Source organism: Plutella xylostella, chromosome 28, assembly GCF_932276165.1.
Source record: "Plutella xylostella chromosome 28, ilPluXylo3.1, whole genome shotgun sequence".
Lineage (NCBI taxonomy): Eukaryota > Metazoa > Arthropoda > Insecta > Lepidoptera > Plutellidae > Plutella > Plutella xylostella.
Window position 1 is genome coordinate 8,918,167 of NC_064008.1, and position 16,276 is coordinate 8,934,442.

The 16,276-nt window shown below is 41.7% G+C and overlaps 1 protein-coding gene across 1 annotated transcript; it reads right to left on the reverse strand.

Annotated features, from left to right (window-relative positions):
• Positions 1-32: 32 nt before the first annotated feature.
• Positions 33-15,639, reverse strand: LOC119692008 (synaptic vesicular amine transporter-like). The gene is made up of 11 exons (XM_048631212.1): positions 15,414-15,639; positions 15,065-15,178; positions 14,146-14,292; positions 12,477-12,662; positions 11,657-11,755; positions 11,220-11,260; positions 10,822-10,923; positions 9,419-9,607; positions 6,738-6,891; positions 778-905; positions 33-433 (listed from the first exon to the last, which is right to left on the reverse strand). Exons 1-11 carry the CDS (start codon positions 15,505-15,507, stop codon positions 353-355), a joined length of 1,335 nt encoding a protein of 444 aa, XP_048487169.1. The 5' UTR covers positions 15,508-15,639; the 3' UTR covers positions 33-352.
• Between the last annotated feature and the right edge of the window lie 637 nt (positions 15,640-16,276).

Sequence of the window (16,276 nt, forward strand, 5' to 3'; positions counted from 1 at the left end):
AGCCTAGGTCCCGAGTTTATAGCCTGGGTCCTAACCAGGTCCTAACCGATTGAAGATTCGTCGACATTTTACCCAGCGGCGGCAACAAAGTTTGCTGTGACCTACTAAGTACTAAGGGATGTCTAGCTTGTAAAGGGAATGAAAACCAAACATTAACGTTACTGCTTATACTTAGTTTAATTTTATTAGACAGTATTTAAATCATGTCATGCCATCGGTACATCTAATACACAATGAGATAGAGTGGTAGTTAGCGCAGTATCGCTCCTATTTTAATCGTGTTCGTAAAACTAAAGTGACCATCCTGCTGCCCCTAATCCGATCGTGGAGGCGTCCGTCGTAGATGGAGCCACTAGCGCAGGGTGTCGTAGTCCCCCACCGCGACTGTAGACAACTGCAGATCTTCGCCGTCTTCCTCGTCATCATCAGAACACTGCAAGTGATGAGCATCGGTATAAAGACAAGTAACATCTTGGATGAACATATTTTTATCCCGCAATTCCCAAAGGAAAACTATCTCATCTACCGAGTAGAGTGCCGAGACAGTATCCTCGGCCGATCGATCAATGAACGGCTAGCAATGGACCGAGCGCTCGGCCGAGGATACTGTCTCGGCCACTTTACTCGGTAGGTGTAATCGAGGAAAAGCTAATAGGTATTCAATGGAACGTTCGTTGGGCGTAAAAATCCGAGTGATATCTGTTCATAGGCCAATCGACTGGGAATAGGAATGTGCCATTTCAGACTCCTTTCGTGCAGGCTGATGATGACACTAACCTGTGTGAGCGGATCCTTCTTCAGCGCGCGGTAGAGGAACACGGCGTACAATAGGTTGGCGACGCCCATGGCCCGCAGCAGCGTCTCGAAGCTCAGCAGGTAGGAGACCAGCCCGCCCAGGATCGGACCTGAACAAGGCAGTTTAATGTCATTTACACAAGGGGGAGTTGAAGTGGGTAGGTCGGTAGTCAGACCGCTACCAGTGGTGCAGTATCAGTGGCCCAGTTCTGGGCATGTATTATTTAGCGACTTTGTTGGTTTGTCGTTGACACGATAAGAAGAAGAAGAAGTGGTAGGTTGAAGATCGAGACTTTGTAGAGCTGGATAATGGTGGAGGTGGAAAGGATGACATAAGGGTGCTAGTGGAGACAAATGAATGGGACTGTGTGGGATGTCCACATGGATGTAAATCCAAAGAGTTTATCACAGATTACTAAATAGTTATTAGCTTAGAGTATATATTTGTCTAGAGAAGAAATGGCCGTGTTCTGAATTCTCCTTCTCACTCAAATCATAGATGTTTCTACAAAATAAAAATAAAACCTAATTATGGGGAATTTTATCTTACGATTATTATAAAAAATAATACTTGACATATCGTCGGTTGATAGGAAAAACACACAAAGGCTGATTTTTCTTACATAATACTTTATTTATATTTGTTTTAAATATAATTATTTATTGTACACAAACTGAGTGGATTGTATGATTGATTGATCCGAGCGAAACAACCCTCTTCAAAATCGGCTGTCCAATTTCAAAACACAGTAACAGCCAAGAGACAAAATGTTCAGGAGAGCCAAAAAACGTTTGTGTCCCTTCATTTCAATGCCCTGGTAAAACTATGATACATATCTAAACGAATGTAAGCTTAAAAGAACCGGCAGAACCTAGGCTTTACATACAATACTATTTCATTTAAATATGACTAATATTGTTGCTGTAATGCACAAAAGAAAACACTAACTAGGTTTTAAATGGTTTTCTCACCCTAAAACCGCTCTCACTGACCATTTTATAACCTAGCAAGAGCCATTATTGTGTAATTTAAGACAAGTAAAGTATATTGAAATTGCAATAATAACGTAATAATTTATATGTTTTTTATTTTTTTATACGTTTTGGATCCTTCACATAATATAAATCAAATTTTGCAGCACTTTTACACGACCGAACTAAGTAATAGCTGAAATACCGGCATATTTTTAAGTTTTATCTAAATGAACCAAATCGCCATATTAAGAAGGCATGTCTGACACGAACATTATTTATGGCTGCCTTAAATTAGACAATATTTCCTAAATTTTGAGCTAAAATTAGTTTACAATGTTTGAGTTTTTTTTGGTTTATGCAAAATAGGGCTAGTAGAAAGGTTCTGATGAGAAAGGTCTCTATGGCTTTTATAAAGAAGACAAAATTTCCTTATGTTCTACTTTTAATTCACCTCTCTAGGTCTCATTGGTTCAAAGATACAGGTTCTGAAATATCTGATATTTTTTCGAAAAAAGTGTTTGTAATAAAGTATGCCATTTGTGACTTACTAAAATTAACGGGCAAAAATTGACCTTTGCTGACCATTTCAAAACCTAGTAAGCGCCATTGACAATTTTAAAACCTAGTAAGTCATTTTCACTTACTGTGTTTTAAAATGGTTGGTGGCTCTTACTGTGTTTTAAAATGGTTTTCGTGGCATTTTTGATTTCGCAGGGTGGAGTTACTAGGTTTTTAGAAATTTTGTTTTCGTTTCTAAGCCGTTTTTTGATATTCTGACAATGCAGGAATGTGCAAAATCGCCTAAAATAATGTATAAATCAAAGACCCGTTTTTTTTAAAGTTGGCGCTTACTGTGTTTTGAAATTGGACAGCCGAAATGTGCCGAACACAATTTTTGTATGATTCTTTGTTTCCCAATTTGTAGGTCTGGTAGCGTTTATCCATTTTCTTAATGTTTTTTCTCCTGTCGGAAACCTATGAAGCAGAGATAAATGGGTGAGTATGAGCATTATGATTGTGGGCCAAATATGTGATGGAGGTTATTTTTAAAGGAAACACCTAAGTATTTTATAGCTATACAATAAACTTAATATGCATATACAGAAGAAATCACACATTTATTCAATTAGAATTCCCAGAATCTAAGTTATTCATCTTCTACCCATATCAATTATGGCCAGCAGCATCGAATTCTTATATTATAAACTTAGTTACAATTTCTAGTATTTTCTTTACATAATATTATATTGTTTCTGGGTAAAATCAATTTTCAATAACTGGCAACACCATGAGATTTGTTATTATATGGTACCTCGTAATTTTTACTTAAAATTGATACTAAAAGACCTTACAGTATTAAAATTGGTATCGTTTTATATTAAAATCAAGCCAACAGATAGTACTGTAGTGAATGTAAGCTTGTAAAACTTGATATTATCTACTTACATGTGAAAAGATATCTCATCCATAGTTCCATCGTGTTTTCGTTCACTATGCTCTGTACAACCGAACAAACTATACCCACCCATGTCTCACAGTCGTTAAGTGGTGATAATATTCTAATAAACTTAATAAACATCCACAAACCACTAGCAAATTAACAATAAATAACTTTTAGAAATTCTTTGTTGTAACTGTCAGCCTTTGTTTGTCATAGTATTCATTGTTTGGCAAAGAGAACTGCCAAAACTGACGTAAACAGGCGCCAGAGCAAAAAGGACAAAAAAACCTGTACAGCTTAACGTTTCTCTCTTACGCTTTAATGTAGCTAAGCGTCTCTTTTTCGCAATGTCACAACTGTCACGATTATACCCCTGTGGTTATTAGGTAAGGCTACCTCAGCCGGTTAATCTAGTTAAGGGCCCGTACAGGGTGACGTGCCGCGCCAATTTTGGGTTTTCAATGCTCTTCACACAGCACACGCAGTGACACGCACACATGTAAGTTTGCACAGTGGGTCGATAAACTTTTACTCGCCAACTTTATTGACAATTATGTTCAAGTACATTTTGGGTGATTTTAGGGTAAGTAAGTATAATTCTTACTTACACTGGTAGGCACCAGGAAAGAGTAGAAATTAATAGGGGTGCCACTTTACTCTATACTCGGAACCCGATTAGCTTTCTCAAACAAATGTGGTATTTACTTGTAGAAAGGTAACTACAAGTATTAAAGTGTAGATAATAAGTTTCGGGCATCCTCCAGCCAACTGAACCCCGACGACAAAGCAAAGTAAATACATAGTGTCGCAAAAGGGCTATACTAAGCCAAAAGGGGATGACTCAAGGGGTCATTCTGAACAACTTTTGTTCTACGAGATTTGCAAATTCGCGAAAAAAAATATTCGTTTTCCATGGTAAAAAGTCACATGTCCAACAAAGTTAATATCCAAAACTCGTAGAGCAAAAGTTCAGAATGACCCCCTGTCTTACTCCTTTTTACCGGACTGCCGAAAGAGGAGGGTAATGTTTTTTGATTGTATGTATGTATGTTTGTCTGTTTCTTTGTTCCCTCCTGTAGCCTAAACGGCTTGATAGATTTTGATGTATGAGGTATTGTTAGAAGCGTATTGATGGCGCGATGGTTATAGGCTATGTGACGTTCTATTAAAATGTACATAGCGCCCTCTAGAGGACATAACGTGATGATCGAAAAAATAATAATTCTACTTTGCCGTGTAAGGTATCAAATGAAAGGGCTTGATTTTCACATTATAAAAATATGCATATTGAAGGTATTTAAATAACAACACCAAAATTATTGAAATAAAAAATGATCATGAACTACTGACGTAAAATTTCATAAAATAAAAACAACTAAAAAGTTACAAATAAAAGAATACAATTATAAACAAACGAAAAACCCGACTGTACGCTAAAAACATGAAAACAAGTCCCAATGTTAATGGAAAGTATCGCAGGCGGGGACCAACTTGACCGCCACTCAAGGCCGTTTTCTAAGTAACATTCAGCTAAATGGTGAACCCTCTGCTGGTCCCCGCCTACGATACTTTCCATTAACATTGGGACTTGTTTTCATATTTTTAGCGTGCAGTCGGGTTTTTTGTTTGTTTATAATTTGTTTAGTACTATATACCGCTTTTTCAATACCTGTAAGTAAGTAATATTTTTTGGTAGCAGCATAATATTTTTAATTATTTTTAGGGTTTCGAACGTCAAAAGAAAAAAAGCAACCGTTATAGGATCTCTTTGTTGTCCGTCTGTCACCGCCCTTTTTCTCAGAAACGGGTAAAGATATCAAGCTGATATTTCACATAGATGGGGAGTAACCCAAAAAAAATATTATGGTACTCCCTGTCCCACACAAGTAACTTGGGGCTTATATTTTTTCCAGTTATTTTGATGTGTATCCTTTTTTTTCTTTGTTGTTTTGTATAAGTATGTGTTTGTTTTCTTTAAATCTGTATTTTTTTTGTTGTTGCTGTCTATGTGTCGAATAAATGTATCTTTATCTTCAAGTCACGCTATCTATCGTTTGTTTTTTTTTGTGGCTACTGTCTATAGAAGAAATTCCGTCATTGACAATTTTACGTTACGAATTTATTTTTATTTATTTTATTTTTATTTTTACATTTTCGTGGAGAACCAACAGCATTTTGTTAATAAATAATTATTACTTATGAACACATAACAACTTGATGCCATTAACAGAATGAACTTAGTAAACCCAGTAAACCTAACACATCCAGAGGAAAAATAAAATCTCTTTCTCTCTCTCTGAAAAACATACTTAATAGCCCAAACTCGATGCTTTTAGCTATTAACATCTTTGAAATAAAATTGAGCCACCACCGTGTTACTGCCCTCATCAGATCCTCACGAGACCATACCTCAACCAGCACCAAGAGACTGTATTTTTGATCCCTAACCTAATGTTCGTGCGTATTGTCAGCACTTAGATCCATTCGCTATATTCCTGCTCCTCATCAGACCTTTACGAGACTGTAATGTCACGAGAATATTGCACACTATCTAATTTAATTTAATGTATTGAATATACTGGAAGAATTATGCTTCCTCAATTTCAAATCAAATTATGTTGGTGTCATAAAAGTTGAAAAAGTGCAATGACAACCAATGTGCAGTGATTTTGTATCTGTACACGATAAGATCGCGAGCTGTCAGTGCTGCCTAAACCGACGTGACCATTCTTTGGAGGCCAGCGGCCAACTGAGTCAAACGTCACTTGTGTTTATGATTTTATAACACAGAAAGCCGCCATAGATATTTGTATGAAGATTTGAGGGAAAAAAATTGCTCAAGTTTGGGATTAATTTACACAAAATAAGTGTATGTTTATTAAAAAACAAGGTATTTAGCGCCTAGTCCAAGCCTTTAACTTTATAATTTGATAAGAATCATATGAAAATTCTTGATGATTACGACACAGTTGTTACAATACGGGAGTGGTTTTTCGTCATATTCTGAATTTAATTTACAGTTATCCATAAGCATTTACTTAAATTCGAATGATTCAGCACCTAGCTAGACTCTTCGACTACCGGTGTGATTTTTTTCAAGGCTGTAGAGCATCATTTACTACATAATTCTATGACAATGCCAACCCTCGATTACCTATTGCTGACCCTTAACGAACAACTACATAAGTATCATAGCGCCGCATGATCCCTCTCGTTCGTTACAGTACTGATAACGAACAGTCATGATGATGGGGAATGATAGAATGAAGAATAGTAAAGACATAACGACAGACAAAGTTTAGATACATCGCTGATCGCTACAAGTGTTAAGAGAAAAACAGGGTGTCCAACAGACAAACGCTGAAAAATAAAGATATTCACTACATCTACGCGCCAACGTCGGCGTGTGAGGGAGACCGCATCAGTACATTTCTATAGTGAGCATCGTGACGCGGCCTACGGCGTGACGCTGGACGCGACCTACGGCGTAAATAGGAGACCCAGGCCTAACCCATAAGCTACGCACCCTGAGTGTAGGCGGCAGCGGCAGCGGCCTGCAGCAGCGCGGCGGCGCGCGGCGCGGCGGCGGGGCGGCGCGCCAGCAGCGCGGGCACCAGGGCCGCGTCCGCCGCGCCCAGCCCCGCGCCCAGCGTGAACTGCGGCAGCGCCAGCCACCATACCTGGAGAGATGCTGGTCAGTGTTGGACATTATCATCATTCATTCATCATCAGACGGTCGAATGGCGTAGTGGTTAGTGACCCTGACTGCTATGCCGAAAGTCCCGGGTTCGATTCCCGGCTGGGGCAGATATTTATATAGACAGAAATTTATACTCGGGTCTTGGGTGTTGATATTTATATTTAATATCTATCTATCTATGTATTTGTGTAGATATATCAGCTGTCCGACACCCATAACACAGGTTCTGCCTAGCTTGGGGTCGGATGGCCGTGTGTGAGATGTCCCCACATATTTATTTATTTAAGTACGTGCACCTGGCTCTCTCGAATGGAACCGTTGTGCATATCCCCAAGGTCTAAACTGCCTTCCTAAGCTTGGACCATTTACCCACCACGCTGGTCCACTGCGGGTTGGTGGGTTCACAAATCTAGATGTGCTAGATCTAGATATGCAGGTTTCCTCACGATGTTTTCCTTCACTGTAAGAGCGATGGTATACATTGTACTTAAGTTAAAAGAACTCATTGGTACATGTCAGCACCGGGATTCGAACCCGCATCTCACTTCACTTCACCGCAGTGTTGGACATCATCATCATTCACTTCTGGGCATAGGTCTCTTACAAGCAGTCGTGGGCCTTCCTCATCCAGCCACTCCTCTAAAGTTATCAGTTAGGTTAGGTTAGGTTAGGTTATAACCTCAGATCAACTACAAATAGATTCGCAATCGCCGTGCGCACTATTCTCTTTCTCACTCAAACCATAGATGTTGCCGACAAAAAAATAAAACCTAAATATGGGGAAATTTAACTTATCATAATAACAAAAACAAAACTTGAGTATATCGTCGGTTGATAGGAAAAAGACACTAAAGGCTAATTTTTCAATAGCCAGACAAAAGTTTTGCTGGGAAATAATTTTGATGCTGTTGCGTCTCAATGTTTCTCAATGTTTGTATTACCCAGATAACATTTATCTGAATATTGAAAAATCAGCCTTAGTGAGTTTTTCCTGTCAACCGACGATATAAGAAAAAAAACTTTACTCATACTTATTTGATTTCAATATAATTATTTAATATACACAAACTGTATAATTCATTTCGATTGTATAATTCATTGTCTTCGTCCAATCGAAACAATCCTCTTCAAAATGTGCCGAACACAATTTTTGTATGTTTCCTTGGTTCCCAATTTGTGCGTCCGGTAATGTCTATCCATTTTCTTGATATTTTTTTTTCTGTCGGAAACCTATGAAAGAGATAAATGGATGAGCATGAGCATTATAATCGTGGGCCAAATATGTGATGGGGTTTTTTTTTAAAGGAAACACGTATTTCGTATCAATACAATAAACTTTATATTATACAGAAGAAATCACACATGGAAGAAAAAAAAAGAAACGAACGTTTCCTCACAATGAGAGGCACCTCATTTGAAAGAGGAGAATGACTTCTACAAAATACAATCTTCACAAAAACCGAATTCGTGCGCCCCATTTGTAAACCCAACCCGAGTCCGTTACAATTTTTAGTATTTTCTTTGCATACTATAATATTTGTGGGTAAAATAAATTTTCAATAACTTGCAACACCATGTGATTTGTTATGATATGGTACCTCGTAATTTTTACTTAAAACTGATACTAAAAGACCTTACAGTATTAAAATTAGTATCGTTTTATATTAAAATCGAGCCAATAGATAGTACTATGATGAATGTAAGCTTGTTAAACTTGATAGTATCTACTTACATGTGAAAATATATCTCATCCATCATTCCATCGTGTTTTCGTTCAATATGCTCTATACAACCGAACAAAATCCACCCACCCATGTCACACACTCGTTAAGTGATGATAATAGTCTAATAAACTTAATAAACACTTACAAATCACTAGCAAATCAAAAATAAATAGCATTTAGAAAATTTTGTTGTAATTGTCAGCCTTTGTTTGGCACAGATTTTTCATTTGTTTCATTGTTTGGCACAGAGAACTGACGTAAACAGGCGCCACAGCAAAAAGGACAAAAAACATTTACAGCTTAACGTTTCTTTCTTACGCTTAATGTAGCTATGCGTCTCTTTTTCGCAATGTCAGAACTGTCACGATTATACCCCTGTGGTTATAACTCTATCTATCTATAACTGGTAGTTACTTTCATACTCAGCTTTCATACGATTTTGACAGATTGGTACTTTTGATTATGTCAAAATCGTATGGAAGTAACTACCAGTTATGGATAGATAGAGATATAGAAACAGTGACCCTTACCACAGCCCTTATGCAAAGTGAGCCAGAAGTACGACTGGTGAAATAATCCAAGTTGATTGGTGTCTATTTACTCTTCAATCATCTCGGTTATCCGTAGGTACATTTAGTTATTAAAGTGATAGAACAAAGAGTCCCCTTGTGTACTGAGCACACATTTGGGCACAATAATCTACTCCTGCGCAGATGACTAAATATCCTTGAGATCGTCCGCCGTAGATGAATGAAAAGCTTAATCTCATCATAAACTACTCACATCGGTGACACAAGGCGCGGCGAGCGCGGCCGCCCCGACAGCGAGCTGCCCCGCCACGGCCGCCGCCGCCGCCCCGCCCCCCGCGCCCCCGCCCCCCGGCCCCCCGCCCCCCGCCAGCCGCGCGCCCACCGCCGTCGCCACCAGGTAGCCCACCGAGTCCGGCACGAACACCGCGCCTCGGGCCCAGCGCTGCAGACACGAATGTAGGGGAAGAAGAGAAGAAGATTAGAGTTTGAAGATGTACCTACCTACAAGCTTTTTAATCATGATCGACTTCATAACGGGTTTTAGTTAGATATTGGAATAACTTTATTTCAGTCAGCGTCACGATTTCTAACAGCGACGAAGGATTAGTTAAAGTAGACAATGATATCGATTCTGAAGGCAGAAATTTTAAATTTAGCGATGTCAAAACCTTAATTTCTTTGTTTAAAATTCGACTCTATGATTGTTTCCGTAAATGTCATTTTATGCTAGCATTTTTTTTAGTTTGACAGCGTTAAAATTAGAATTTCTGCCTTCAGAATCAACATCAATGTTTAGTAATGGTGACTTTGTTTATTTGTCGTTATAATAATAATAATAATAATAATAATAATAATAATAATAATAATAATAATAATAATAATAATTCTTTATTGCAGGTGTATACCCATAGTTAAAATTAAATTAAATACATCAAATTCACAAATAAAATACAATACAATAAAATACAATAAAATGGTCAAATTATTAAATTAAAAATACACTATAAAATATAAAAATAAAAAGCTTTCTACCTAAATAAAACTTAAGAAGTAGGTAGGGTCATTTTCGATTTGCGGACAGCTGTACAGAGAGCCAATGTTTTAGGATTGGGCACCTGTAGTCATTAGCAACGTTCATTAATATTGCATTCCCAGCGCTGCGCAGCCTGTGCCAGAACGAGGCGATCCGGGACCTCATGATGGCGAAGAAGTCGGGCACCCTCGCCTCGGCGAACATGCTCGACGCACTGCAATACCGCGGCTGGCGCATGAGGATGCGGTATGCGTCATTATACTGCACCCTCATGGCACTCATTGATTTGCGTGTAAATTTGGTCCACAGGTGGCAGGTGTACATGTTTTGGCAGTAAGCCCTAAAGAGTGTGATTTTTACATCTTTATTGCACCTGTGGAACCGTCTAGCGAGCATGTTACACCTCACCGAGAGCGCCCGCCGCTCGCGCTCGATGTCCTGGTCGTCGGTGAGGTCCTCAGTCAGGAGATGTACCTAAGATTATATTATACATATACCTAAGGCTGCGTTCCCAGTAGGCAAACGGTGTGCGCGTGACGCCGCAATACTAGCAAACTGTGAACACTCGGCATAAGCTGGCAACTGTTTGCCTGATGAAGACACAGCCTAAGAGGTATTCTAACCTGCGGATGGAACTTGTGTATGAGCCAGGGCGGCAGCGCGGGCTCGAGGGCGGCCACGACGGCCGTGGCGAGGAACACTGCCCCCGCCCCCGCGCGCGCCGCTCCCGCCCCCGCGCCCCCCGCCCCCGCCCCGCGCCACGAGGGCGCGTGCCACGCCGCCCACACCTGCTGTTGGGGAAGCAACGAGGAGCAGAGTTATAGCTGGAGTCATTGCAGAAAGTAATCTTCGACATGAATGGTGGTGGACGAGCTGAGTCACCAAATTTCGACCTATTTATAATATGATTTTGCAGTTTTGAACGTAATTAATAATGATGTAGGTGTAGTTACCTACATATATTTGAGCGAGTCTACAGAAGTTTACGGTAGAGTAAGAATGTAGGAATTGATAAACTTACATGATCAAAATCAGCTTTATTCAGCAGCAAACATTGCAGCACTGAAAATTTAAACAAAATCAGTAATTATATTGATGATGGGTGCTCGGGGTTAAGGATTCACCACACTCACGACCCAGGCGAGTTAACTTGGCACCTGTCCGACAAGGTAAAGGGGTGCCAGGACCTAATCGACAACAAAACTATCGAAACGATGAAACATTTAGTGACCTACTTCCTGGCCCTGTAGCACAGGCCGCTATTAAGACGTGACAAGAGTTTTGCATCGCGCTCACTCACATCGCGCAGCCTCAAGAGCGAGTGCGACGGAGAACTCTTGTCACGTCTTAATAGCGGCCTGTGCTACAGGGCCTGTCTGCATCGTTTTCGTCCATAGCCATCCGTGTCAGGTTAACTTGCCCGGGTGGTAACTCTTCATCATGCTGAAGGTCACTCACGGCAGTTGACGGCGGCGGCGGCGCTGATGAGCTGGAAGGGCGCGGAGCGCGACCACAGCTTGTACGCGGCGCCGCCGAGTGGGTACCCCACCAGCACCCCTGCAACACACCAGCCATGTAGAAGTAGGAGGGAGGGGGTCTTTGAGTTGTCATAGGTTAAAATATAAGGAAAGGAGAAACGTACAGTGCGCGGCAAAGAAACATAACCCCCTCTCAGAAGCAATATCACTCTAAGAGCGGTCAGGTTTCTGTGCAGGCGATTGTTCTTCAGAAGGGTGGTGAACCCCGGAAATACAGGGAAAATATAAGCTTTTAGCTTGGGGCCACGCAGGATCAGCAAGGCATTTCTACCATCTCCAGTGGTACCTACACCTTCTAGGCACTTGGTAACTGAATCTAATCTGATTGGCTGATCAGCACACAAGTAACTATCGTGCTGGCTCCATTTCGTCGCAGCAGGCCAGCCAGGCGATATATCAAGAATTTTGTCTTTCAAGCAGTTCCGGGCTAAATGATAAAACCTGGTCCAGTCACCGACACGCTACAAATACTCGTCGGTTTACAGGAAAAACTCACCAAGGCTGATCTCTCAATAGCCAGATAAAATCCATCTCATCCGAATGTTTGTATTAAGCTGCGTACAGACCGGGCCAACGAAGGCCAACGAACGGGTTTCGTTGACCTTCGTTGCTGCAATCTGCCCTGTATTATGTATGATAAATATCCATCGTTGGGATAACCGTTGGCGTTCGTTGGGCGTTTGTTGTCCCGGTCTGTAGTGTACGCAGCTTTAGACAGTGACAACACCAATCCAGCTCACCCAGCGCAGTGGCCCCGAGCAACACGGCGACAGCGCGGTGCGCGCCCGCGCCCGCCCTCGCGGCGACCAGCGCCAGCCCCGCCACGCCGCCGCCCGCCGCCGCCGCGCCCTGCAGCGCGCGCCCCAGCACCAGCGCCGCCAGCGCCGCGCCCGCCGGCAGCACCGGGTGCGTCGCTAGCGACAGCACTGGAATAGGGAAGTGGAGTTGATGTGCAGTGTCGATTATGATAATACGTACATACTATAGTGTAGGTACTTAACTATAGGTAAATATATAGTCACTTTTTTATCTATGGTAAGTACTCACTTTCTTATCTAGTGAGTAGTAGGGCGAGGTGGCTTGAAAGCATAATTTTAAGGTAGTCGAAGGAACCTTTGGTTCAGAAGCTGTAAATAAGAATAGAAGAAGAAAATTTTTCGCATTTGAAAAAGGTTTGGGCTGGTTCTTCTGCTTCTTCAGCCTATACCAGTACACTGCTGGACGTGGCACTCTTAAGGAATCGCCTATGACAAATATTAAAAAATCATGCTGTAGCATTTATAAATGAGCAAGCCCGCCGTCGCCGCGCCCGCCGGCAGCAGAGGGTGCGTCGCTAGCGACAGCACTGGAATAGAACACGTGGGGTTGCTGTGAAGCGTATCCTAACTATAATATTATAAATGCCGAAGTAACTGTGTCTGTCGGTCTGTTACTCTTTCACGCCAATACTACTGAACGGATTTGAATGAAATGATGATGGGCACCATTATATGTAAGCTGGGACCAGCACCAATAGAAATGAGTGATACGTCGTTGAAAAGGTATTTTTTAGCAGAATATGAATAACGGAAGCGCTAGTCTTGATTTACTGTCCAATTAGAATAATCGTACCTTGAAAGTTTTTATATTTTATGTCTGTAATTTTAATGTTTTTGTTAGTTTTTCACATTAATTTTTATTTTTTATAACAAAATGATCATTTTTCATATAATATTATATTTGTTTATTATCTCAGTAAATAAAACCAGTTGAAAGTAATTTTTCCAATTTCAATAATACGTGTTTACGTGTATTACGCCCTAACTGTCATCAGAAGAGAGAGTGCAATGCTATAGAAAAATACTTCCTTCCGACGAATATATTTCAAAATGGACAACTTATACGGATTTGTCGTCATAATACTTTTTTGCTCACTTGAAAAGAGCTATCCAACGATGTATGTCTCATCTTTATTGGACATAGGTCCCAAAACGCCCATTGTCATTTGGTATACATATGGCCTAGACCCTGAGAAAGAACATAGGCTACTTTTTATCCCGGAATTCCCACGGGAAAATCTTTTTAAAGCGAAGCGAATCTCGCTGGCACAGCTAATATTATATATACCATCATTCCGCACTAGGCCAGTGCTTGGCTAGGGCTAAAACCCTTCCTTCATTGGAGGATTCGGGTCCCCCCGTGCCCCAGCAGTGGGGACGTGATGAGTCGTGATGTGATATTATGTATAACATTATGGTGACAGTGCTTAGCTATTAGTGCTGTATTATTAAGCATGGATGGAGTTGATAGAACAATAGGCTGGTTACGATTGAGCAATAAAAAACCACAGAGATATACGAGTTTTCGGTAGAAGAAATGGAGGCCAAATAATCCGTCTTCTGACACTTGAATCAACAGCCCGTCACTGACCGACAGCCGCGCCCGCCAGGCCGGCGCTAGCAGCCCGCAGCACGGGCAGCGCGCCGCCCCGCGCCACCGCCGCGCCCGCCGCCGCCGACAGCAGTAGCTGCGCCCCCGCCTTGGCGCCCAGAGCCAGCCCGGCTAGCGCGCCCGCTCCTGCGGACACGAGGAGTTGGGGGTTTCATCATGACATCTCCCACGCGGCCAACCGACGCCAAAACTAGGCAGAGCCTGTAATATGGGTATCGGACAGCTGATATATCTACGCAAATACATATTAAATATATCAACACCCAAGTAGAACAAATCGTGAGATGAAAGAGAACAACACCCAAGTACAAATATCTGTCTTTAAACAAATATCTGCCCCAGCCGAGAATAGAAACTGAGACCTTTGGCATAGCAGTCAGGGTCACTAACCACTACCCCATTCGACCGTCAAATATAATTCTATCATGTCATCAGCCTATAGCAGTCCAGTAGGCCTCTCTCAAAGCACGCCACTGGATGCGATCTATAGCTTTCCGGGAGTTAGGGTTTTGGACTTCAAAAAACAAAATAGTTACGCGAAGTCGCTTCGCGAAAATTAATGTCTACTCGCTAGTTGAGTTGGGTTGATTAGATGGACTTCGCGATCGCGAATGCATAACGGTAGAGGTGGTGGGTAAATAGGTAAATAAGTACACCTATCTATCTTCTTATGTAACGTGGCGTTTAAGCGTCTAAAGATATGGAAGAAATACCTATAGGGTGGGAAGTAAAAAGAAACACCCAAAGTCACGCCTGAAAGCCACTAGACGTTCTAGCAGCTTACTAAGGACTAACCGGAGAGACCTTAGAGATCCGAGGGTTTGTATTCATAGTTAGTGTCTCAACGCCATGATATCGGTGATGATCTCAATAAAGATAGTTAAGAAGGGAGTGTTACCTGAACCATCTCCCTCATATTGCGTGAGGGAAGCGTTGGCGGGCGTGAGGACGGCGGAGGCGTCGAGCGGCGGCGTGAGGTCATCCACCCCAAGCACCTCCGGGACTATGGGCACTGCGGGGGAGAACCATCATCATCATCATCATCAGCTAACGGGATTTAACCTGTACGTTACGTTGCATAATTATATCCACCAACCCCCACTAGGCCAGCGTGGTGGACAAGGCCTAAAAAACTTCATTGGAAGGAGACTCGTGCCCCAGCAGTGGGGACGTGATGGGTTGTGATGTGGTGACTATCATGAGCTACCGCACTTGTTCCACTCTCTACTAAGGGTCTAAATTATTACCAAGTACAGTCAGCAAAACATTGTCCAGGAAGAAGGTGAAGTAGATGAACATGAACGCCACAGCGTCCACCGAAGTTAACCCCGCGATGTGCATCGTCAATCTGGTCACACTGCTCACACTTGGCACTCTGGTCAATCTGTTCACACTGGCCACATTACTTGTTCAATACAAGTGCACTCGTTGACTGGACTTCTAACTACTTATTAGGTACAGAAGACCAGTGTCTTCTCGAGTTGAGGGCAGAGGAGACAATGAGGGGGTGACATATTTGTGGCAATTTTCTGAATGAGTTGGAATGAAGTATTGGAATGTTGGCCCAAGTGTTGGCGAATCGCGTTTATATTAGCCCTTTTGAACAATGGTTTATGTACTTAAATAGATAGTAAGGACAGTAAACATTGAGTAGGTACTTCATCCCTTTCTTTGAAGTTTGAGCTACAACCTCCTAAAGACCATGGGTGCATGAAATCACATTACCACCCCCACCACAAGAATAAACGAATGGAAGGTTATTAATATTATTTCCATCTGAAATGATTTATTGATAAAACTGGCACCATGTTTCCTGACAATAATTATGAACTCGGGACATCCGCACTTCAATCAACAAGTAGTGTCTTCAAATCCTGCCAACATTGGTCCAAACATCCCCGCCCCGCCCCAGCCGCCCCCCGCGGTCGCAGCTGCGAGTGTCGCGCGCGATAGCGGATCCCATCAGTGCTCACGCCGCGTGTGAACATCGCCTTATTACATTTATCGCTATCCGCAGACGAGCCGTTTTAACGGAGGTACAATGTTCCTTCATTGAATTACCTACCTACCTAACTACTTATTATGTTTTACTTATTTTATGTAGGTAAGT

Bases quoted from the DNA above. Each gene is read 5' to 3' on its own strand.
- LOC119692008 (XM_048631212.1), bottom strand. From the start codon at position 15,507: ATGCACATCGCGGGGTTAACTTCGGTGGACGCTGTGGCGTTCATGTTC. The intron at 15,179-15,413 runs GTAATAATTTAG...TCTCCCCCGCAG, and splicing joins TGTTTTGCTGACTGTACTTG to TGCCCATAGTCCCGGAGGTG. The intron at 10,924-11,219 runs GTAAGTTTATCA...GCGGGGGCGGGA, and splicing joins ATAAAGCTGATTTTGATCAT to GCGGCGCGCGCGGGGGCGGG.